The 24,669-nt window shown below is 41.9% G+C and overlaps 2 protein-coding genes across 3 annotated transcripts in view; one reads left to right on the forward strand and one right to left on the reverse strand.

Annotated features, from left to right (window-relative positions):
- LOC117902698 (dual 3',5'-cyclic-AMP and -GMP phosphodiesterase 11) overlaps positions 1 to 24,669 on the reverse strand; it is a 55,584-nt gene that overhangs the window by 21,954 nt on the left and 8,961 nt on the right. The window lies entirely within an intron of this gene.
- On the forward strand, positions 16,627 to 21,791 carry LOC117901009 (phospholipid-transporting ATPase ABCA1-like). The gene is made up of 7 exons (XM_034811607.1): positions 16,627 to 17,046; positions 17,099 to 19,859; positions 19,933 to 20,193; positions 20,337 to 20,625; positions 20,682 to 21,320; positions 21,384 to 21,449; positions 21,506 to 21,791. Exons 1-7 carry the CDS (start codon positions 16,825 to 16,827, stop codon positions 21,789 to 21,791), a joined length of 4,524 nt encoding a protein of 1,507 aa, XP_034667498.1. The 5' UTR covers positions 16,627 to 16,824.

Below are 24,669 nucleotides of genomic sequence, written 5' to 3' on the forward strand. Positions count from 1 at the left end.
ACGATTTTTCGTTCAAAAATTGTATTTGGGTATATTCCGAGAACTGCATGTGTTTCATTTCATTGAATTCCGATTGTGGTGTCTGGTTGAATGCTTAAATGTGTCAAAATAGAATTCTTAATCGTTTCAAAACGCATTCTCTGGAAAGTTCAAGCTTTTAAACTGGAAATTTAATGCGCTTTAAAAAGCATTCTAGTGGAAACTTCTTCAGAATAATTAATTTTTATACCAAAATAACCAAAGAAAGTTGCTTCTTTGAGTCTAGCTCCAGTCCTTTGCTTTCCAAACGCCACTCTGCCTGCAATTTTTCATAAAAAAAAAAAGATTCACAAATGCTTTATGACAAGCGAAAGTGAACGTTTTTTAACCAAAGTGAACATTCACTTCAAAGCTACTTTTTCCACGAACTTTTATGATTTCAGAGCCGCCGCAGGGCTGAGCTTCTTCATTCTCGTGCACTTTCTTCTCTGTGGTTTGTTTTTTGTCCTTTCCTGCTGGATTCTTCCTTTATCAATTACATGCGAAGTAAAGTACGTGAGACGCTGTCAAAATATTAGCAAAGGTCCCTAATTTAATAGCTGCATTCGCCTTAGCAGGAGACATGGCAATCCCTGAAGAGGGGTCCAAAAATATACAAAATTATAAGCAAACATTCGGCAATCTCCCCAGCCATTTATCCGCCCCATCGTGGACGCTCCTCCCACTCCCACTCCCACTCACATGTTCGTTTGCTTGTTTGAGTTATCATTATGACATGCTCCAAAATTACCAATGACAAACGTGCTCCGACTGCACAAATAACAATTCCGTGCTCTCTCCTCTCTCTCTCACTCTCCCACCACATCTCATCCGTAGACTCCACCCTGAGTCTTCTACGAGGCCTCATCCCTGCTCATCCTACCCCTTGAAGGTCAACATTCAGGAGGCTGCTGCTCCCTCTTCTTACCCTCTTTCTGGCAGTGTTATTGCGCTGATTGCGCTTGTCGCCGAAATGTTCGGTTTATTCCCCCGTTCCCCCCAGAGTAAAATGCTGTCCCAGGAGTCAGAGCCATGGTCCAGTGATGCTGCTGCAGCAGCATGACTCCAGCGGGGGCCCGAAATTAGTTTGTTTGTTTGTCTATCGAAAGGGGAGGAGCAGGAAGATGAGAGACGGCAGCAGACCCCTCCCTCAGTCAGGAAGTCGAGAGCTTTGCCAAGAATTTAAATGCTCCATTTAAGATTATGCTGAAACTATTTTCATCTGCCAGCCAGCACACAGAAAACAGAGAGCAGGAAATCATGATACCACACAGGAGATCAAGTCTACGCCATGCGGATTTTGGCTGCCCTGGGAAAGTGGGATTCGTTTTGGGTTTTTCCGACTTGTTGTCGGGATTTTGTTAAATGGATTTTTGTCTATATAAAAGGTAGAACTTCTATGGCTCTTGTGGAATATTTTGTTTAATATTTACATATTTTTGCATGGGATTTTATGCTGCATATAACCAAAACTACATACATAAATACATATGCCATATTTGAGTAGTTTTTTTGTGAAAAATGAATCGAAATTGAGCGAAAAAATGTCCAAATCATAGTCTGGGATTAAAATTGATGTTCGAGATTAAATATGATTTATTTAAATGCGAGTTTTTTGTAGTAAAGAGGCAATTTTTGAAGCCTATTTTGCATATTAAAGAAAAAACTTTTCACTTTGGTTGGAACATATTTTATGAGCTTTTTTTTACATCTAGCCTGGAGTGCCCGAAGCAGAAGCAATCTTTGCAGCGGTTATAGTTGCAGGTGCTTTAAGGAACTCCTGAAACTTTTTAGTGTTTCAAAGACGTTTCCCCTGCAACACAAATGAGCCCATAAATCATCTAAATCATCTAAGGCCGTCGAATATCTTTATCTTTCCGGTGTGACACTTTCCGACTCCCAGACCCACAGGCCCCCTCGGTAGTGGTGTTGGCGACACTTGCAATTTTCCATCAGACAATCGCTTCCTTATGGCACGTATCGCACCCAGAAACACTTGACAATATTGTGTGATATCTCTGTGCGATATATTTCCCTGTTTCCAGGCACGCACTCAATGAGCAAATATTTAAACAATTCAAGCATTCGAATCATTCATTAAATTACCTGACAATAAAAGAGTAAAACTATATCAAAATTTATTAGAAGCAGAAATTATGAATGGGACGGACCCACCCACAAATGTAAGCCCAAAATAAGAAAAAAGAAACAAAGAAAAATATATGAACTTAAGCACCAACAAAAAAGAGCCAAAAGAAGTGATGGCCGTTTCCTGTGTTTCGTTTTTGTCGAGAAAGTGGAAGGGTAGGGGCAGGGGCAGTGGCAGAGGGCAAGGGCAACAATTAATTAGCCAAGTAAACAAACTCTTTTCGTGTCTTGTCTTCTGTTTTTTGGCTATTTTTAGTGTGGAAATTAACCAATTTGTGGCAGCAGGAAACAAAGGAAGTTCAATGTTCATTGGTTTGTTTGCTGTTTTCGGCTAAAATTAGTTGACCGCAAAGGGAAACTCGGGGTCTGTTGCATTTCCATGACGTCAAAGGCGAGCGTATCAGACGACGAAGCTCTAATTAAGACAAAATGCTAGCAGTCAACTCGAGGATGGGGGCTGCTGCCTCAAGCATTGCCTACTTTTCCGAGGAAAAACCAAAGAAAAGCAAGACAAACACACACACATGAAGCCTAAAAGTGGTTGCACCTGAAGAAGCACAACGCTTGAGATGTGTCCTGCAGCTTGGCTAAACATTTGAGAGGAGGCGGCTAAGAGCTGTCTGTGTGGGGCCAAGTTTTTACCAGCAATTAAACGAGAATGTGGGAAAAACTTCTGCAAACATGACAGCAGCAGGCGGAAAAGTAGGGGCAGCAGGAGACATTAGCACAGCAGCAACCTGAACTTAGGCAACAGCAACAATTGCTGAAGGAAAACAAGAAGCAACATCAGTAGAGGAATAAGCAAAGTGGATTTTAGAGGCAACAAACTACTGCAATCAGAGTCACAAAAAGTGCAGGAACAACAGCCACCAAAAATGCCTTCAACAAAAGTGCACATTAAAAGCAGCAAAAAATATCTGGCAATAAGAAATTGTTGCTGTAACAGAAGCAACTTTTTTGGGTAACAATATTGGCACACTCCGCAGTTGGAATGGGAACATACAAATCAATTTTTGTAGAAAATGGTGGGAGATTAATATTTTCGAAACAAAAACTCTGGAAGTTACAGAACCAATCAGAGTAATCCATATCCAGTTGCAGCAGCAAAATGTAACCCCGCAGCAGCAACATCTAGAAATTCTAAAGCATTTCTTTCTGCTATAATCTGCTGTCCACTAAATACTTAAGCACCAACGCCATGTACTACTCTCGCGCACTCGGGACTATCATTTCATTAGATTTTCCAGCATGAAGCCAACCATAAAAATCAACAAAACAGTCAATGAACCTCTTCTCACGCGTCAATGGGACAGAAACAGCGACAGAGTAAAAGGCAGTGAACAAAGTAGGGGAGCAGCAAAAGGGGTGAAAAAAAGCACCCAACAGATAGACGGCAGAGGGGTACAAAAACTAAAGCTTAAAAGAAAGCGGGGGAAAAAACCAACAGCAAGTAAGAGGAGCGCTGCAAAAACCAACACCAAAGAAAGAGAAGACAAGAAAAAAACTCAACGTAAAATTAAGGCAACAAAAAGAAAGAAAGAGTAAAGCGGGAGGAAGGGAAAGGCAAAAGTCAAAGACTATCAGGAGTTGTCATTGCCTGTTCATTGGTGTTGTTGTTGCTGCTGTTTCTTTTTTTCAGCTGCTGCTGACTCTGTTGCTGTTGTTGCTTATCGTGTCATTTCTTTCTACTTTTTTTTGTATTCCAAATACTCATTCATTCATTCCCTCCTTCATTCGCTCACTCACTCCCTCACTCTTTCAATGCATTCATTCATTGAGCAAACGCCGCGCGGCCAGCAGCAGCAGCGGCAGCGGCAGCTCTAAGACAATAACAAGAAAAATAATATGTGTGCCTGCCGGCCCCGCACTAAATGCTGTTGTTGTTGCACTTATAATTGCCAGGCAAAAACAAAAGCCACAACAACAATTGTGACGCCACCTAAAGCAATTTCTGTGAATGACTCTTGGACTTCGTTGGGTCCCATGCCGTGTCTCAGGGACCCGCCTTCATAGCCGCCAGCGAGGAGCCAGCCATCAACTTTATATTTGCTGTATACTCTGTATACTCTTACATATAAATACTCAGCAGGGAACACCTAATGCAAGAAATATCTGCAAAAAGTGAGGTCTTACTTCAAAGAGTGGCTAAAAATATGAATAAGGAAAATTATGGCTTTTGTAGGTGTATTTTCTATGATATTTAAATACCCTCTTTAATTTTCTTTGCTTTTTTTTAGCCCATTATAATCTTCCATTGCGTTTGCCTGTTGGCGAGTGCTTTTTGTGCTGGAGAGCGTATGCCTTGGGTGGTTCATGGCACTCTAGCTGGGGCACTGGGTGCAGTTCAATTAACCGCCTGATTGCACACACGCACACACCCATCCGACACCCACACACACTCCTCCTCATGCTCTTACTTCAACCTTCTCCTCTTCAAAGCTCTGCCTACACCTCTCACTATCACTATCTCTCTCCCTGTCTCTCCTCCAGGAGGATGTCTGCTGCCGCTGTGATTTTTTTTTATTTTTAATTAATCTGTCAAATTAATTGCTAATGTTTTGTTTTTGTTGCTGCTGCAGCGAGCACACAAATTGTGAATTACCAATTTAATAAGGTGCGTTTCGTGCATACAACGAAATGAAGCCATAAAATGCTGCAATTAACAAGAAATGCAATCATGGGAATGGGCAACATTTAAATGGTGAAAATATTCTATAAAAATCATGCAAAAAGTTGACTTTCCAATTAGTCGCGCTTCCGAAAATAATTTATATATTTCTCTGACATTTATATTATGTTTGGAGGCAGTGCGTAAGCTGCTTAAATATAAATCTGAATTTCTTTTAAAGAATATTCCGCATTTATTTCAGAACAAATGTGAAAAATAATCAATAAATATTTAACTTCAATTTGTAGTATTTTTTTTGGCATCATTCAACCCTGCAGGCACTTAAAAACTATTTCCAAATGCAATTCAATGGAACAACCCAAGTACATTTCTGTGGAAATTTTCGCAAGCAATTTTCTTTTGATTTTCCTTGACCGGCACACACACCTTTGTGGTGTCCTGCTGTGGATGCCGGCTGGCTGGCCATCAGTGCGTGCAATCAACCCAAGCAAAACCAAAGAAAATCCCATCAGCTGCCATCAGAATCACGCAAAAAGTACTCGTATTTAAAGGTTAAAGCCATTAAAGCCAATCGAAAGAGCTGTCAATAAGAGTGAAAAATCTATACAAAAACCAAGGAAAAACAGAAGGAAATTCTATATACAAATTAATGAACGAAAAAACAGATGCAAGACCAAAGGGGTTGTATTACTCATAAGAAATATACGCGTAGAATTCTCTTTTTTCTGGTGACAAATTGTTTTTCTTGCGGGATTCCAAGGCTATGAATGTTCAGAAAACATATGACGTGACTGATGGATGGGGTCTGTTACCTCCATGAACAATATTTTCAAATTTCAACTAGACTGTTCAAAAATACTCTCAATCTGCAGCTTCATCTAACTTGCTCCTCTGGTCAGACCCAAATCGAATCCAAACCTAAGTCAACAAAATTCGCGTTCGAATGCTGACGTCAAATCAATCAAAAAGCAACACAAATCAGGGGGTCAATAGAAATCATACCACCGACAATTAGCAATATGCGAAAAATCCCCTGCGAAAATGTGTGAAAATCTAATCAAATCCCACACGATTCAGATTCATCCACCCTCTATCCGCCACCCATTAAAATAGCATTTAAAAATGTGCCACAAAGTTGAATTATAAATTGGAAATAAAACCTTTATGGATATTCTACGTATCGGCCGCTGTCGAAGTAATTTAATTTTATAAATGGAAATTTTGTTTGTGTCCAAAATTTTGAACATTTGCCAGCTGGCGCGAGCAACGCCACGCCAATCCATGCCACACGCATTTCGGAAGAGGAAAGGCCAAAAGTGTTTACGAGTGGGAAAGGTAAGTTCTGGGCCAACAGATACAATTTGGCTTAGAAGAGAGAAATGTAGTATGAAATGTGTGGAAGGTTAACAAATGTTATGGCCAAAGATTAGAGAGATATTTCAGGGAATACAAAAATTTAGTTGCATAATTTTAAGGCAGTTCTGTCAGACAAAACAAAGACAATTTTCTGGAATTTTATAGAATTTCGTATCAAAAGTTGACCAATAGGTCCAGAAACCGTGTCGCATGATAAATTTCTATACCTTAACCTATGACAATTTCCACTCCCTTTGACACGTGTTTTCAAGCCCCCAAAATATATGCCACAAGGCGCTGCCCATCCGTGGGGTTGACATCCAAACCAAAATCCAAGTGCTAATCAAGTGTTAATTAGACGCTGATCAGGCATTACGTAGCCGTCTGTGACAATATTGATCGACTCTTCGATTGACTTTTCGAACTGGGAAACACGAGAAGAAAACAAGCCGCTTACAAATATTATTCCATAATTTCCATAAGCGGAAACTTTTTTACAAATGAATTTCTGTGTACGAATTTCGCGATTGTCATGGCATCTAATTCAAGGAAATCAAATGAATGAATAAATAAATATTTGGAAGCCAAACAAACATCGGAAATCTATATCTAAATATATGGATATTGTTGATATATTTTATGATTTGTTTGTTGATTCAGATACAGCGTGGGAGATGAATGGAAAATTATGGATATTTTGTACTCTTCATTTGTCACCAGTAATTATTTTGTTTGTTTGGTTTTTAGCCACACAGAAATCGCTTTATGCTGGAGCAACTCTTTCCAATTTTATTTTTTTTATTAAGAATATTTGCAGGCAGTCGCTTGCTGTCTTGTGAAAATAAACACAGAAAAACTGAATCGAATGTGTATTTTGTATATTAATTTCAAAAGTGAAACGACTGTCGATACGCGGAACCGGGGTTTGAGTTGATTATTTATCCAACAGGCAGCATAAATTGAAAGACGATCCCTGGCCCTGAGCGGTCTGTTGAAAATTGTATCCAATAATCAAAATATTGCACGACATTGCACATTAATAAGTAAAAACAAAAGAGAAAAAGAAACAGTCAACAGAGCTTGGCTCAGAACTCAAATGAACATTTATGTACGAGGATTCTTGGAAATTTGGTAACTTAAAACGATTTTCGTTGTAAGGAACGAAACGATGGAAAGACGTTGAGGGGTAACGATTTTTCATGGAAAGAGCTGCAGGAAAAGGTTAAGGGAAATACGAATTTCCATGGAAAGAGCTGCAGGGAAAGGTTAAGGGACGACGTTTTTTCCATGAAATGTAAAAAAGTTAAGAGGGAAATCAAAGAGCAACTGCAGAATGATCATTTTGGAATGTTGTTCTGTCATGTCTCATTATAAGGCTACTCATGATACCCCTAATGAGCCAGCAGCAGGCTAATGTAATCATAAATAATTCGCGTATATTTCTTGTGAGGAGTGGGCAGGGTGGTGCCTCGAGAGTTGGGAATTATTAACATTATAATAATTACAATCATCAGAGAGTATTCCACTGCTAATTGAAATTGATTGCAAATTAATTATTTATTATAATTAATGCATTCATTTAATGGAATCATGACTTGAGTGGAAATTAAATTGAATTTATGGACATTTCGGGTGAGAAACACCCTTAGGGATAGGAATTTGTCGTAGGTTATGGTGTAGGCAGATCAATAAGACAATAATTTATTAATCAACTCAAGGAAAGATAGAGTGATGGAACAAGATTAGCTGAAATTCCATCTCAAATATTCATAATTACCCAAGAGATTCCCATAATTCCCATAAATGAATCGGAAGTTCCCGGTAATATTACGATTACAAAAAGTGATTACCCTTTTCCGCGAATCAACAATTAAGTAATCGCATTTTAAACTAGTTTTCATTTGCTGTTTTCTTCTTTGTGGCACGATTAAGCAATCGCAATATCGCGAATCTCGTTTGTGGTTCAGTAATGTCTATGATTTCCAGCAGGTCCCGTCCCCCCCTTCTATTGTATATCTTAAACCACTGACTTATACTCCCTACCCCACTCTTTACGCTCGGCATTACTCTCTCATTCAGTCTGCGGTCAAACAACAATTGCAAATTGCCCCTTTGGGTAATTAAAATGGGAAAACAGTAGACAACAAATGGAGAAATAAATAAAGAGAAACATAGAGAAATAAGATGGGCCAGCTTTGGGTGTGGAACTCTTCGATACCCTAGATGTACATTTGTTTATTGTATTTAGGAGAAAATAATCTTTTTTGATTTTAATATAAAAATATTTTGACAATATTTAAAATCTGTTCAAACCCCTTATGACCTTCAAAACAAAGGGTATATAAAAAGTCCAACACCAACAGAAACGTTTAAGCAGGCGCCAGGTTCGCTTCTTTAACCCCCCAACATCACCCCTTCAACCGGTGCACAGACCAACCTTCCCCCCTTTCAGCTGTGTGGAGGGCTTGTGGCTTTTTCAGAATCAATTTTAATTCTATATAATTCCATATACTTATTGAGAGCTTGGAAAATTTTCCACGAGCACGGCAAACGGAAAACAGAGAATGGAGAATGGACGCACGCGACGGCACAGGCACGAAAACAAAAGAAGAAAAACAAAAGCAATAAGTAAACAAAACAAAACAAAGCAAAGATAGGAAAAGAGAGGAACAGCGATAGGCAGAAAGAGAGAGAGCGCATCTGCATCTGCTTTGAAATATAAATTAATGAAATCGTGTTTGATTTTTGTGTAAACAAAATAAAGATTAATTGCAATTAAACACACAAAAGATATTCCATTCCATATATTATTAAAGCATATTAATTAAGATCTGCTTCTTCCATCAATTGGCTGCCAAAAAGAGAGAGGGAGAACGATCTGCAAGCATACAGAGGAAGTCTGACCAAAAGACGGAGAGAAAGAGAGAGAGAGTGAGCGCATGCAGCGTATCAACTGATAAGAGTATGGCGTGGGGGAGTGGAGGGCAGAAAGGCAAAGCGCGTCTCACTCTTACGGCGAATTCGGACAAAAGTCAAACAAAGAGAGCAGCAGAGAACAGCAAACGAGAGAGTGAACGGGAGAGAGAATTAAAAACAGCTATCAGAAGAGAGAGATGGTGTATTTTACACTGAAAAAGAAGACTGAGTTCAGAAGGTTCAGTTACATGTGTGTCACGTCTGCTTACTACTTTGTATTCGTGCATAAAATACAATGTTCTGGTTATTGTTTTAAATCTAGAACACATCCCTCATTACACCGATAATTTCTGTTTCTGTTTATCATTCCGAATTTTCACTTATTTTTGTCAGTGCACATGTATGACGACAGTATATACTCCTCGTGTGTGTGGGCAGCTGCCTCATTTCCTTCAGATCGTATTTTATATATGCAAAAATACAATGCACACATACATACATCCATACATATGTACATATGTACATACGCATACGACTTTTAAATCGTTTATTTGGCACACATTTTGTTCTTTTGTTCCAATCTGTTGCTGCCTCTCGCTTGGCGATCTGTGACGCAAGTCTCCCCGTCGGACGATCCCCCACGAACCGAACCACACCTCCTCCCACTGGCTATGTGTAGAGGAAATGCCACAGAAATGACTCAAATTTTCTATTGGATTTCCCAAGAAACAAACTAACACACGTTCACTTTTCCAGGCAAATGAATGGAATCACTTTTCTGGGCTAGAAAATGCTGTCAAAAACTTAACGATTTCCCTGGTAAATAATTGAACGATACGAAACATGTTTACATACACAAATACATACATACATATGTACATACATATGTTTTTATATATGTATGTATGTATGTACAAATGTTTTTGGTAGTCTGTAGCCTTCAGACATCGAACTGTGAATGAGATATACATATATAAAATATATATCTTATAGATATATTTGTAGGGTAATATATTTTAGATTTTACGAGCAGAATTACCAGAATTGTGGTGTAAAATACAAAAAATTCAATCTTTTTCCTCAGTAATTTTTGATGAAAATATAGCATGACAGCGAAGACAATATTTTTTATTGTGAGGGGATTTTCCATACATTAAATATCTAGAAATTTGGTTGCCAAGGGCATGATATAAATATTTAATAAAATGGTTTGCAATTTAGACAAATTTCCAGGGAATTCCCCTTCAAAAATAATCAAAAATACCATAAAACCAAACTCATTACAAGCATGCGAATCTTCAAGTAATATGCCAAACAAATATGATTAATAATCATAAATTAAAAACACAATAATCATACCACTCTTCATACAAAAGGAAGATACAAAAAAAACCAGTTGGCATTCATACTAATTTCCATATCAACATTTCATACAAATATTCTTGTGATTCCCCATTGAAACCCTCTCAAAGATGTTTAATAATTGTTAACATTGAAGCTACGAAAATTATAATGGTTACGGATGATGATTATTTTCCAAGAACTCTGTGTCTTTAAAGCGTGCGGGAGATTCAACCCCAAAATTTGAACAATTTTTAAACAGTTATCCATAGGGCTATCTATAGAGTACTTAAATGATTCAATCTATATTCGTTGCTGCCGCCATGCCGCACAAATGGGTTCTCCTACCCCATTCACCTTTCACTACCCATCCATGTCTCAAGGGGGGGTCTCGTGTGGCGATGGAAATGGGCCCAATATCCACGTACAAGTAAAGCATATGCTGCGATATATGCGATATAAAAGATCTCAAGTTGATTGCAATGGCAAAAGTTGCACACACATACTCATATATGGTAATTACGACTGCCCCTGCCTCTGCCTGATATTATTATGGCCAAATGCAGAAGGTGGTCCATGTATTGGTGGCCGGAGGGGACTGGCTGTTGGCTGCTGGTTGCTTCCTGCTGCCCACATTTGGTTGGATTGTATGCGAATTGGCAAAGGCAAAGCCATGGCACTGGGGCTGGAGGTGCCATTACAGCAGATGCGGAGGAGGCCTTCCTCAAAGCGGGTTAAAAATTCTTGGATGGTGTCCAACTAAACTTAACAAAGGGGACTTATATTTGCTTCCTCCTACGCCTATTCCTTGATTATTACAAAATGTATTATTAGTTTAATTAGGAGATACACCAGCGCAAAAGAGGGTAATCAGTAATCAATAAATGTGTTATATATTTATTAATTAAATAATTTGTAAGAGATAATTGTAACCAGATCATACATATTCTGAAACATAACCGATCACTTATAATAATAATTTCATGGATAAATACATTTTATTTGTATTCTCTTCCATTAAATAAATGTTTATATCGCATCTCCATTATGTTTATCTTTTTCTCTTGTTTTTTTCGTGTCTTTTCCAGTGTCTTTGAACTTTTTCTTTGCTTATTGTCTTGCTTTTTGCTCGACACCTTTTGTTTTTGTTTTATACCTTTGTTTCGTTCAATTTGTATTGAAGAAATTTAATTATGAAATTTGTTGTTGTTGCATTTGTTTATTGGGGAATGCCAAACAGCTGTTGTTATTGTTGTGGCCCATCCTTGGCACGTGGCACCAATTTTGTCTAATATTAGTTATAATTTCTTTTGGATCGATCTTCTCTTTGATTAAGATTTTATTTTCATTTCGTTCTTCGTTCGTTTTTTTCTCATTATGTTCTTCTTTTCGTGGGGCTTGTTGATTTATTCAATTTGCATCTAATTTATGGTTTCGTTTCGTCAAAGGTTTTGCAGAGCGTATCATATGAGGGGATGCGGATGAGGAGGAGACTGTATTGCTGGCAAAACTCATTTGAGTCCCCAACCCAAAATTTCAATCATGTGCAATATTTTAAAACAAATTGTAAAAATATTCCTATCTTCTATTGTTGTTGCTTAATGAAAATTCTAAGTAATTACATTTTTTAACGATGGATGCAATGAAATTCAAAGAGAATTTATAAGACAGAGAAATTTAATTAATTAATTCTCTACAGAACAAAAATACAAGAGAGCAAAGTGGAATACACTCTTTAATATTTATCATCTACTACAATTTCAAGTGTTGGAAATGCCTATTCATTGTTTGTTTTGCAGTTTGTAAATAATGGAACTTTCCCTCAACTATTCGTTCAACTTTTAAACAATCTCTCGTAATCTTTGCTTTCCCATGCAAAAATTCTGCCAGCGTATGGTCGGTCAATGACTATTTTGGCCAACTGACTAAATCATTCAAAATGTGAATGATATTCTGCCGGGCAGGCACGCAGCCCCAAAGCAGTTAAGGCCTCTTCAAATGTTACTATCAGCATCTACTACCTTTTTGATAAGGCTGCCACAGAGGGGCAGGCAAAGTGAGTAACGACTAGATTTAGCTGGATAACAATGGTAATTCCTGCTGATAATGACAATCATAAACAACAATGTCGTATGGGGGGTGCCAGTGGGGTTGTGGCTTTTGGGACTATGTACTACCCTTCCATCCATGTCCCTGTCTGTCCATGCAGTGTGCGTGTGGCATTACATTTGGGCATCAGTGAAAAAAACACACAACAAAGCTAAATGCTGTTGAAAATATGTCTAAGAAATTTGTGTGATTTAAGAGATTCTTTATGTTATTTATTATACTATTTGTCGTGTACTCCTCACTTTTCTGGCAAGCGTGATCACAATTTGAAAGGCAAGAGACTTATATTTCTTGGCTTTAGCTACTACAAGATTTTCTATCTATCTTTCCAAAATTATCTGCGTTTTTGTACATTTCTTATCAAGTTAGGGAAAATGGTTTGTATGGAAATTACAATTTATTGCGAAATTGGGCAAATGCAGATTCCAAATCACGTTTCAAAAGTGTTCTGAAATGTTCTGCCATTCCTTTCATTTTCTCCCCTATTCAATTCACATTTCTCACCGTTCTTCTAACATCCCATGGCATCTTGTGACATTCCCATTTAACACTTTGTTTGTGCAAGAAATCTAAAGAATTCATCATCTCTTTATCGCTTCGCAGCTTCCGAGAGAGTAGAGGTAGCATTTTTCACACTCTCAAACATTTTGGTCAAAGAAGCGCCCAAACTTCTCAAAGAAGAGCAACAAAAGCAAAACAAAAACAGCGACAAACCCATTTCCGTTACAGCAAAAGCAAGAACAACGGCAAGAAACAGTAAAAGCAGCAACAACTAAAAACAACCGTAAAAAGACTTTAATGACTAAACTTTTAATACACACACATATGCAGCTACGCAACACACACAAACACACTCTCTTTATGCACACCAGAGAGCGTGTCACATACGTGAGAGCATTGTTCTGTGAGAGAGCCCCCCACGGGCGACAGAACAGCAAAATGACAACAGAGCAGAACGCACCTGTCCGAGGGGGAACCAAGAGAGGGGGAGGTGGACAGAGAGAGCGCTCGAGCGAGCAAGAGTGGGTGAGTGGGTGAAGGAGAGAGATAGAGGCAAAGGGCTGGCTGGCTGGCTGGCTGGCTGACTGGCTGCCTGCCCAGACAGCTTATCGCTGGACAGACTGCGCACGCTCTCCCTCCCTCCCGCTCGCACAAGCTCTGCCGACCTCTCTTTTACACCCACTCAATGGTTTACTTTTTTAGGAAAACGCGCAGTTTCCGCCAAAAAGTAAATTGTAACAACAAAAACCGAGTGACCATCACAAATCACAATATAATAAGACCATAAATAAGGCCAATAAATGTTTAGAGGGAGGCGGCGGGAGTCAAAGATACTTTATTACGATTTTGCAGACCGTATTACGATGTGCCTGAAACGTTTGCAACGCAGAAGGTGGAGCATTTTCGACTCCATAAGAAATGCAAATGTATATCCACTCGTCAATTCTCGATCGACAATAACAGTTCGAGTCAGTTCGCAGGTCTTTGTCGGAGAGCTCCACGGAGAGCTTTCTATTCAGAAATGATCTTAAATTTAGACCTCTCTTCAAATAACCGACCTGATCTCAAAGGGTAACAATAGCGTCGAGAGCAGGCCTTCATATTTTCTTGTTTAATTTCAATTTCGTTATAATTTTTTGCACGCTTGGACGCTTCTATAAATTCGCCGCGAGATACAACCCCTACAACAAAAGCAACCACTGCAACAATAAATATTAAACAACAAATAGTAAAAGGCACTAAAGAACACACACAGAGAGATGGAGAGGAGAACAGAGAGCGATAAGCAGCGAACAAAATGCAAAGCTGGCAACGCTGTCCGCTTCAAGAAGAGAACGCACTGAAAGGTGTAATCGGGTGGAAGGGGAGTGGAGTCTACGATCAGCTGCAATTGGCAAAAAAAAAGAACACCAAGAAACCCTCTCTCAATTGAGAAACTCTGCGGAAATACTCTTTACTACTTTTTTGCTCACTTTTCTGGTTTAATTTTCTTGACTTTTCCAATTAACGTTCTGCTGTGGGGCATAATTTTACGCCTTTTTTATTTGAATTTGTTGAATTTTTGCTGTTAATTGTAACACGAGCACTCGAACACACGAAGGAACTCCGCTGTTATATGGCCGAGAGGTGGCATAGGGGTGGTGTACCACCAGATCTATTATGTATATACTTTTTTTCACACCTTGGGGACACACACAAACACACACGAATGCTCAGACAGCGAAGAGAAGCAGAAGAATTGAGCACGCGACCGACACGACCGTTGGATCGCACAGAAAAACGTTTCATTGCCTCCTCTTCTGTAAATTCTTTTACTTTTCTTTCTTTCCTTTTATATTATGTATATTTTTACACACGCACTGGTACAAAACTCTGGCCCGAACGCGAAATCAATTGAAATATTTAAGTTTTTGTATTTTTGAATTGAGTTTGGATTTCTTTTCGGGCTGCTTTTGTGTGGCAGTGTGGCGTTCCGTTCCCGTGGTCGATCAACAAACGGGCGCAACAAAGACGCGCGCGCTTCGTACGTGCAGTGCTAACGGGGCGAATGAAAATGTTTTGAAATTTGAAAAGTCGTTTCGATGATTCTGAGCAGCGTACGAACGGAAACCGGTTGTATGTGCCGAAGCCTGCCGAAGCTGGCTCTCTTTCGATTCACACTCAAAATTGAGTGACTTTGGCCTGTGCAGAGAGCGAGAGAGCAGCAAAAATACAGTTCGTGTGGGTGGGGAGTGGACTCCCCATGAACGTTCGCGGCGAATTCAACTAAAATTAACAAAGCGAAAAACGCCACTCAAAAAATGCAAGTGAGTGGCGTCCGACGTTTTTGTTGGAGTAATTCTTTGTGTTGAGTCTCTCTGAATGAGTTAGTGTGGTCGCTCTTTTGTTTTCTGATACCCAGTACTCGAAACTGTCAAAACAATCAATTTGTTAGTGCATAAAAAGATGTGTTTTTAACTTATTTTAAGTAGAAAATGCAATAACCAATTTAACGGACACACCTCATTAAAAGCAAAGCATACCAAATCAGATATGTGCCATATCCAATACATTTTTTTATTGACTGGTTTAAAAACGATTTGCGACAGAATTTGATCATTTAAAATTCTGCAGTCCAACCATACACATCGAACAGACAGAACCATGAATCTGATGACTGCACTCCTGTTCCTCGTTCTCATTAGCGGTGTGGCTTCCGAATGCTGCCATGCCAGCAGTAAGGGTATTTGCTGGGATGGAGAGCGGGTCATAGGAAGTTATTGCGCTCATGGAAAGTGCAACATTTTCGGATGTAACTGCGACGGCGGATGTAGAGGCGGAAAGCTTCCTTGTTGCCACCCCAGACACTACTCCGTTCTGTTCGGTCGACACACATGTTATGATGGGACTTTCACAAGGTTTTATTGTGGTAAAGGACCCTGTAATATTAGCGGATGCGACTGCAAAGGCGGATGTAGATCATAAAGATAATATATTTGACAATAATTATCGCAAGTAAAACACAAACTTTACACTTAGACTAAGATTTTCTTTTACTTATCCCTAAAACACAATCTAGATACTAATTTTCACACTTCCTTTGTGTAAATCTAGTGATTTTTGTGGAACCAATCAATTCCTCAGTCTCAGTCGAACTTTATTTGTTACACTGGTTACAGATCTGGTACATCCGTAAAACATTCCAAGATATTTTACTAGTTGCTTTTATTTTCTACCACAATATATTTTACGCACATGAATAAAATATGACAAATGAAGAGGAAGCGCCGGAAATCTTATCCTGCCCACGGAAGTTTCTATTGATTTTATGGAAAAATATGTGCGTGCTCTTGGGACACAAGTGCCAGTTGGCTTGCTTATTAATATCTTTTCTAATGCCGTTGATCCCCATTCTGCTGTCGTCAATACAACAAATCGTAACATACGAAACAAACTTTGGCTTCAAGCCCAGGCTGCTAGAAGAGTAAGTCGAAAAGCCACTTCGAAGTAAATGGTATTAATAATGATATACCCACAGCGGAATTATCTTATGTTACTCGCCTCAAAATGAAATTCTAGAGTTACTCATTAAGGGTGTATCCTTTTCTGAATCTGAATATGTATCTGGTGAACGTACATATCATGTTCAGGGCTTTCGCGATGCCAATGGGTTGGAGGAAGCGCTTACAAAAAATTATTCGTACAGAGGTGGGTACGGCATAGAGTTTCCCGACGAGTGGTCCGACATATCCGAATTGCCGAATAAATTTCGATTTGCTCTGCGGTTTCCTGTCAACAGAGAAGACCATTTTTCAACCAATGTCCTGATGTCGCTGAGCGCAAAAGCATTACAGTACCGGCTAAGTGGGTTTCTGATTCTTCAGACGGAAATCAGCTTAAAGTATCTGCAGAAAAAGAATTCGACCCAAACTTTTACTCGACCAAAACTCGAATTACTCTATGATGGGAATATTTTCCTAGTATTCATGAAGGTTTCTGGAGTACTTTTAATGATACTATTTTTGTTCCCCTTCACATTGGATGTTAAGGTAAGAGTAAGGCTTGCTCTTGTTGCAGTCATTAAAGAATTGAATTTTTCAGAGCATTGTCGAGGAAAAGGAGCTCCAGCTGAAGGATCTGTTGAACATCTCCGACGTTAGCAACTCTCTCCAATGGCTGGCTTGGTATGTCAAGTCCATGATAATTCTATTCATACTATCGCTGATTATTACAATATTTTGGACGGTGGTCGGTCTGCCTGGCGCGAAGGATACGCCCCTTCTCGGTATGCCCGCCTTCCCTCACACTGACTGGTCGGTCTTTCTGTTATATTTGCTTGTGTGCAGCCACTCTCTCATATGTTTTGGCTTCGTGGTCAGCGCCTTCTGCGCTCGCAGCAATTGGTGTGCCATCATTGCCATCCTTCTGTTCATTGCAAGCTCCCTGCCCAATTATGTCACGGACAAGGACAATACTGGGACACTGTTGAACATCCTGTGCAGCATTTTCGTTGTGTCAGCCATGAGCATGGTCATGGACCGAATTGCCGTATGGGAACAGGCGGGTTTGGGCCTGCAATGGAGCAATCTTTTTGAGACGTCGTGGGCCCGAGACAGCATTAGCGTGGGTGCGATACTGATACTCATGATACTGTTTAGCCTAATCTCGATCCTCGTCTGCCTGTACATGGAGAAAGTGAGGCCAGGGGAGTTTGGCATGCCACAGCCTTGGAATTTCCCGTGCACCAAGCGCTTCTGGTGTCCGCCCAAGTCATTATCCCCACCCGGGCTGTTCCCTGTCCGACCCAGCGACGAGGAGCGACCTTCGGATAATTCATCGGAACGTAAGACCTCCAAGTATGTGGATGCCAGAGCCAAAGGCAAAACCGCTGGTGTACAGATACAGAATCTCAGCAAAAGCTATGGCAAGCGACAGGTGGTCGATGGCCTCACATTCGATATGTATGAGAACGAGATCATGGTGCTCCTGGGACACAATGGAGCAGGCAAGACCACCACCATACAAATGCTGACGGGCACCATTCAACCCAGCTCCGGCACAGCGATCATCAACGGCTACGACATACAAACCGAACACCTCCAGGCCCGTCGCTCCTTGGGCTTTTGTCCACAGAGAAGCGTCTTCTTCTCTGGCTTAAGTGTGGCCGGTCACCTGCGATTCTACAGCCGCCTCAGGGGTCTAAAGGGGGCAGCGGTCAAGCAGGAAGTGAACAAATACTTGCAGAAGCTGAACCTCACGGAAAAGGCGAACACCTCGGCTCGTCGTCTCTCTGGGGGGACACAGCGTCGGCTTGCGCTGGCCTGTGCCCTGTGCGGCCACGTCAAGGTCCTGTTCTGCGACGAGCCCAGTACGGGTCTGGATCCCAGCTCGCGGCACGACCTGTGGAAGCTGTTGCTGGATGAGAAGCGGGGACGCACCATTCTGCTCACCACCCACCAAATGGACGAGGGCGAGGTGTTGGCCGACCGCATTGCCATCATAAGCGATGGCCGGCTCCGGTGCCTGGGCACATTGGCGTTCCTCAAGAAACAGAACGAAACCAGCTACCTGCTCACCTGCGAGAAGGGCCCCAACTGCAATGTGTCCAGGTTGACCCAACTGATCGCGAGCCACGTGCCCAACACGCGTCCTCATAGTAACATTGGATCGGACGTGTCCTATCGATTGCCGCACCGCTTTTTGGGATCCTTTGGCTCACTCTTCAACGACTTGGAACAACAGCAGGATCAGCTGGATGTGGTCGGATTTGGCCTTAGCTCCACCAGTCTTGCAGAAATATTTATGTCGCACGGTGCGGAAGATCTTGGTGGTGGTGGAGGTCGGGGTCGCACTAGCGGCGGCGGCGGAGGTGGATCGGATCAGCAGAGGCCGGGACAGAGTCGGAGTCAGAGACAAAGCCAGGAACAGAGCCGTTATCTTAACTGGTTCCAGCGCTACCTGGCCCAGTGGGAGGCCATGATGCTGAAGAAGCTGCTCCACATATATGATAAGAAGTGGATATTTCTGATTATCGTGCTGCTGCCCATTATCCCCTACGTGGTAGTTCTTATTCGTAGGTCTTCGGGGAGCGCACTTCTGTCCAGGCTGCCGATAACGCTGGCCGATTATCAAAGCGATGACGTGAGAGTGATACTGCAATCGACATCGGACGCTCGCCCTGTGCGGGATATTGCCAATGCCTACCAAGAGTTGGCAAAGCCACACTGCACCGTCCAAAGAATTAGCCAGAATGTTAAGGACTTCGTCGGCCCATCGGTGCAAGACACGCCACTGAGATTATACGAAATGAAGCGCCGTCTTATAGCAGCAGCCACCTTCGACAAAGAAACAATCGCCTGGTGTAGATCTCATCTCTTCCCTCATAGTGATCCTCTTTCGCTCAGCCTCGCGTTCAACGCCATGGCAAAAGCGGTGGTGGGTCCCGATGCGAGCATAGAGGTAACCAATGCTCCCTACGAAGAGACTTCTTCCATCGATGAAGACATAACGGTTTATGCGACCGTGTGCATTTGCATAATGACTTATCTGTCCATTGTCCTGCCGATTTTCGCCATCTCAGTGGCGCAGGAGAAGGTATCGCAGATACGGATGCAGCAGCAGGTGTCCGGTGTGAACCTGACCACCTACTGGCTGACCCACTATATCGTGGATTTGACCCTCTACTTTGCGTTTTCACTGGCACTGACACTGGCGGTGCACGAGTTGTGCAATCCCTGGGACATGTTGTCGATACTCATGATCATCGGAGCGGCGGGGCTTCCCTTTACCTATTTATTGGCATGCCGTTTCCGAAGTGCTGGCTCAGCCGTGGCTGTAATTATCAACATCAACATTATAGTCGGTAGGTAGTATTTTGTAAAGTCAGTCCTCGCACTGAAGATAACTAACTCCACCCGTTTCTCCTTCTCACGAAGGTACGGTCTTTGCCGTCATGATGATAGGCATATGGCCCAGGTTAAATGGAATACTTTTTATCAGTCCGCTGATTAACATATTTTACCTTCATCCTGTATTTACTGGCACATTTGCGGTAGCAAACTGTTTTATAAGGATTAAACAGTGCAAATATCTACCAGCGCCACTTGAACAAATGGAAGATTTATTCAAAATTTATTGTACTCCTGGACTAACACCCGGCTTATCACCAAGTCTCCCAAAAGTGTGCCCTTGCCGGGGTATGTATGAAAATAGGGTACAGAAGGTCTGTCCATCTGTCCGTCCGTCCATCTGTCCGTCCGTCTTAATGAGCCCCTCGATCTCAGAGGCTACAAAAGCTACAGCATCCAAATATTGCATACATATGATACTTTTCTTACAGACATTCCGGATTGGGTGGAAACGAGGTATATGCTCATTTCTGGTCTTTGCTATCTGTTGTGGCTGATTTTCGGCGAATACTGTACCATGCTATGCTACGGCCTAAAATATTTTTGTACTTGTTGTAACAAAAAAGAAAAATTCAAAGATAGCGATGTTGCTGCTGAGGCCGAAAGGGTAAGCAAAATGTCGAGCGCGGATCGCAAGGAGCAAGCTTTGGTCCTGAACAATGTCTCGAAAAGATTCTACACCTTTTCCGCCGTGGGTGGCATATCGTTCGCTGTCAAACCGTGAGTAGTGGTTAAAGTGCATTAATGACTGTAACTAAATCCCCAATTTATTGCAGGGGCGTGTGCTTTGGTCTACTGGGCGCCAATGGGGCCGGTAAAACGACCACCTTCAAGATGATTGTGGGCGAAATTCCCATGACGGCAGGCAAAATTCATGTCAGAGGCTGGAGCCTACAATTCCGTCCCAGGGCAGCGAGGAAGCAGCTCGGATACTGCCCCCAGCACGACACGCTTTTCGACTTTTGCACTGGTCGTCAAACACTCAGGATCTTCCTTTTGCTGCGCGGCACACGCCGGAATCTCCTCAGAGAAATCTCTGAAAAGCTGGCCACCGACTTTGGCTTCCTTGCGCACCTCGACAAAAAGGTCAAGGACTACAGTGGCGGCACTAAGCGAAAGTTAAACGCAGCGGTGGCTGGCGAGGGCTCATCGCTCGTTTGCCTGGACGAGCCCAGCTCCGGGGTCGATCCGGCGTCCCGGCGCCACGTGTGGAATGTCCTCTCCTCGCTGCGCGACAAGGGCAAGGCGGTGCTGCTTAGCTCTCACAGCATGGAGGAGGTGGAGGCCCTCTGCTCGCAATTGGCAATTATGGTGGATGGGAAAATTCATTGCCTCGGATCGCAGCAGCGCATCAAGAATAAGTTTGCCGAGAGTCTGGTGCTCAAGTTACATGTAGAGACCGGAAATCTGGAAAGGTGAGACCATCCCAGACGGATAGAGACAAACCCTAAAACCCTCAATCCCACCCACCCACACAGCCTAACGTACACTGTGGAGAAGGTAAAGAATCAAATGGCTTCGGACTTTCCCAAGGCATCGCTAGAGTAAGTTGCATTCCTGACCCACCAAACACACTCACTTGAAATGACTGATCACTCAGGGAAGAGTTTGGAGGCAGGCTCACTTACCACATACCCACCGCCAAACTGAGATGGTCGAGGGTTTTCTCATACGTTGAGAGGAATCGCAGCCCTTGGAAGTTGGCGGACTACTCTCTGTCGCAGCCGTCGGTGGAAGATGTCTTTCTGGACATTGCGAAGAAGAACGCGCAGGAAAAAGCACAACAAAATACTCAAAACAGGCAACCAAGGAGTCTTCCTAGCAAGAAGGAGTCCACCAAATCAAGTGAGGATAGTGGCCGCGCCACTAGCGTTACCAAGCCATAAGCCTAATGCAGTGGGTGAGGACTGACAGCTCGCTGTTTGCCCCAGCGGCGAATTCGCCAAAAATAAACAAAGCGAAGAAATTCCACTCAAAATGTATGATACGAGAGTTGGTTGTTTTTGTTGGAGTGATTTTTTGTGAGGCGTCTCTGCCGTTGTGCTAGTGTCGTCCGCTCTTCTTTATTTGTAGTTTGTTGCGAGCGACTAATGAACTTTAGCTTTGCTTTGCTCTACTCTACTCTCACTCTCAATGGGCTGCTCTCTCTCTCTCTCTCTACCATCTATATACCGCTCTCTGCGTCTGCCTCCTGTCTTTGTCTTTGCTGATTGTTGTCTTTTGTAGTTTTTCCATTCGTTCTCTCACGCTCTTGGTTGCCTTCACCCAGGCATTCGCATTCAACTTGTTGATAGCGCACCATTTTTCTTTCACCCTCATTCCTCTTTCCTCTTGCTGCTTTTCGTTTTTCTTTTGCCATGCTTTTGTCAGATTTTTCTTATCAGGCGAAAATAAATTGTATCTCTCGATGTGTGTGCGCCACTGTGTCGGTGTGTCTGTGACCTGGGAAATGTGCGACTTTTGCTTGCCGTTAGGTGTCGGTTGCGTTACTGTTGCTGCTGCTGCTGCTGCTGTTAACGCTAACGTGACCATGGCCGTAATTGATTGCCGCCTGCCTGCTGCCGATAGCCTAATGAATTGATGGAACAGCAGCAGCCGACGCAACAGCAACAGTTTCGGCAGTGGCAATGGCAGTGGCGACAGTAGCGCCACATGAAGCGCCAAAGTTTCTGCTCCAAGAGGCTTACGGTGCAATAGAAAAAAAGGAATGCGCCTGCAGTTCACATGACACTGTTCAAAAAAGAGGAGCAAGACACTACTGGTTTTTTTTTATAAGAACAAAATGGCATCTGCAGTTCATTACTTTTCCATCATAAGCTACTTATCTTAGAGATAGCAAAGCACCAAAAATTTTGTTTAATATTATCAAGACATATTAAGTAGATTTATCTTAACTTTTGTGTTCGAATTAAAAATGCATTTATCAATATCATCATGTATGCAACATTATTATGTCACATTGCCACGCAAACTTAATTTACTACAAAGCTCCAATTAATGAAGCAGCTTAAATGCATGAGAGACAGTGGAAAACAGAACAAATGTTGTAATATTCAACTGAAGTTTACTTAAACTCTGTTTTCAATTGCTTTTGGGAGTCTGTTTCTTGGTTCGGGCGATATTGAGTTAAATATTGGAGTCAAACAAAGCCAACAGCTGTTTTCATTCGCTTCTTCTTTTCGAAGAACAAAAGAGAAAAGAACAAAAAGCATTTCTGTGGCATGACTCAATACAGAGACCGAAACGAATCGAATGTATCGTATCGAGAAATGCACCGTTAGTTATCTTTCATGTCCAAAACAAGGAAAAATACAAACACACACACACACACACACTAGAGAGTATGTGTTTGCACTCACGTCAGTTGGCCAAAAAGAACCGGCTTTCTGAGCAAACCAGAAACAGAAAACAGACGCGAGCCAAAAGAGCAGCAAAAAGCGGTAGCAGCAGCACAAAAAACCCACTCAAAAGTTTGCTCTTTTCAGATAAACTTTCGATAAACTTTTACCCCGACCAAAGCTCTGACTTTGCGCGCAAAAGCTTGTCCTCTCATTTCCCCTTACGATATTCAATTTGCTGTTTGAGTGAGGTCTTGAGTTGAGTCGCTTCTGCTCAATGCCAAAGTGCCGGCTATGAACAAGAGGTAAAGCGAAAAATAAAGCAAAGCAAAAGCAAGGAAATAAAGTAAACGAAAAGCAAAAATAGTAAGGCAAAACAGAATTAAAGACAAGAATGAGAATAGCTTACAAACTATTATTCAATAAGTTTCTTTCGATATTAAACTTGAACAAGCGAACAAAAATTGTTTGCAGTTTGCTCGCTTGTTTTGCTGATAATTTTTTTTCTGTTCATTGGTTTTCTTTTGGACCCGTCTATTTGTTAGAGTTTCTGTTCTGTTTTCTTGAAACGGAAACGGATATGACGGCACACACAAGTGAAACGTAACGGCCGCTCTGTGTGTGAGTGTGCTGTGGTGTTTGTGGCTCTGTCTGTGTGTACTTGTGCCTCCATAAACCACATCACATGGAGGAGCAGAGCGTGACACCAGCAACGACATCAGCAGCGCCACTTCTGGCTTTGGCTTCCTTTGGCAAAAAGTGTTGACAAAGCGTGCCAAAAAGCATCTTCCAACCCGCGGGAGTACTTTCTCTTTCGCATTCCCCTCCTGCGTGCTGCCATTACAAAGATAAACATAGAACCCGCCATAGCCTGTCTTTACTGTACTCGAAATAAGGGACTCCGAGAGCGTGGTTCCGCGAAAGTAAAGTAGGGGGATCTGGGTCTATGCCACGCGACAACCGGGGGGCCATAAATTGTGTAAAGTTCTCTCCTAGTTCTCATCGTCTGCCTGGTTGACTCCTACATTCCATTCCGCTGCTCTTGCTGTTTCTGTTCTGTTCTGTTTCTGGTTTGTTTGTTTGCCTTTGCCCCGCTGTTTGTTTGTCCGTGCCGTTTGTTTGAAATTAATTAAAAGTTTATGTGATTGTTTTTTAGCCCATCCACAAGTTTTCGGAGCACCCGCAGCCAGCACCCACTACAACCACCATAAACCAATCTCAATAGAAACGCCATTCACGGTGTAACCCCTACCAGCCATGGAACCCCACTTGAGGGGTTCATCATTCATCTTTTTGGGGTTTCGCTTACATTGTTTTCATATTCAAATCGATTTTAGCATCGATTGGGGGAGTAAGTAAAAGTGTAAAGGGGTATTTGGTGTTAGATTGGAATCCTTCTTTAAGAACTTTTCGAATTATCATCTGC

Source organism: Drosophila subobscura, chromosome U (assembly GCF_008121235.1).
Source record: "Drosophila subobscura isolate 14011-0131.10 chromosome U, UCBerk_Dsub_1.0, whole genome shotgun sequence".
Classification (NCBI taxonomy): Eukaryota; Metazoa; Arthropoda; class Insecta; order Diptera; family Drosophilidae; genus Drosophila; species Drosophila subobscura.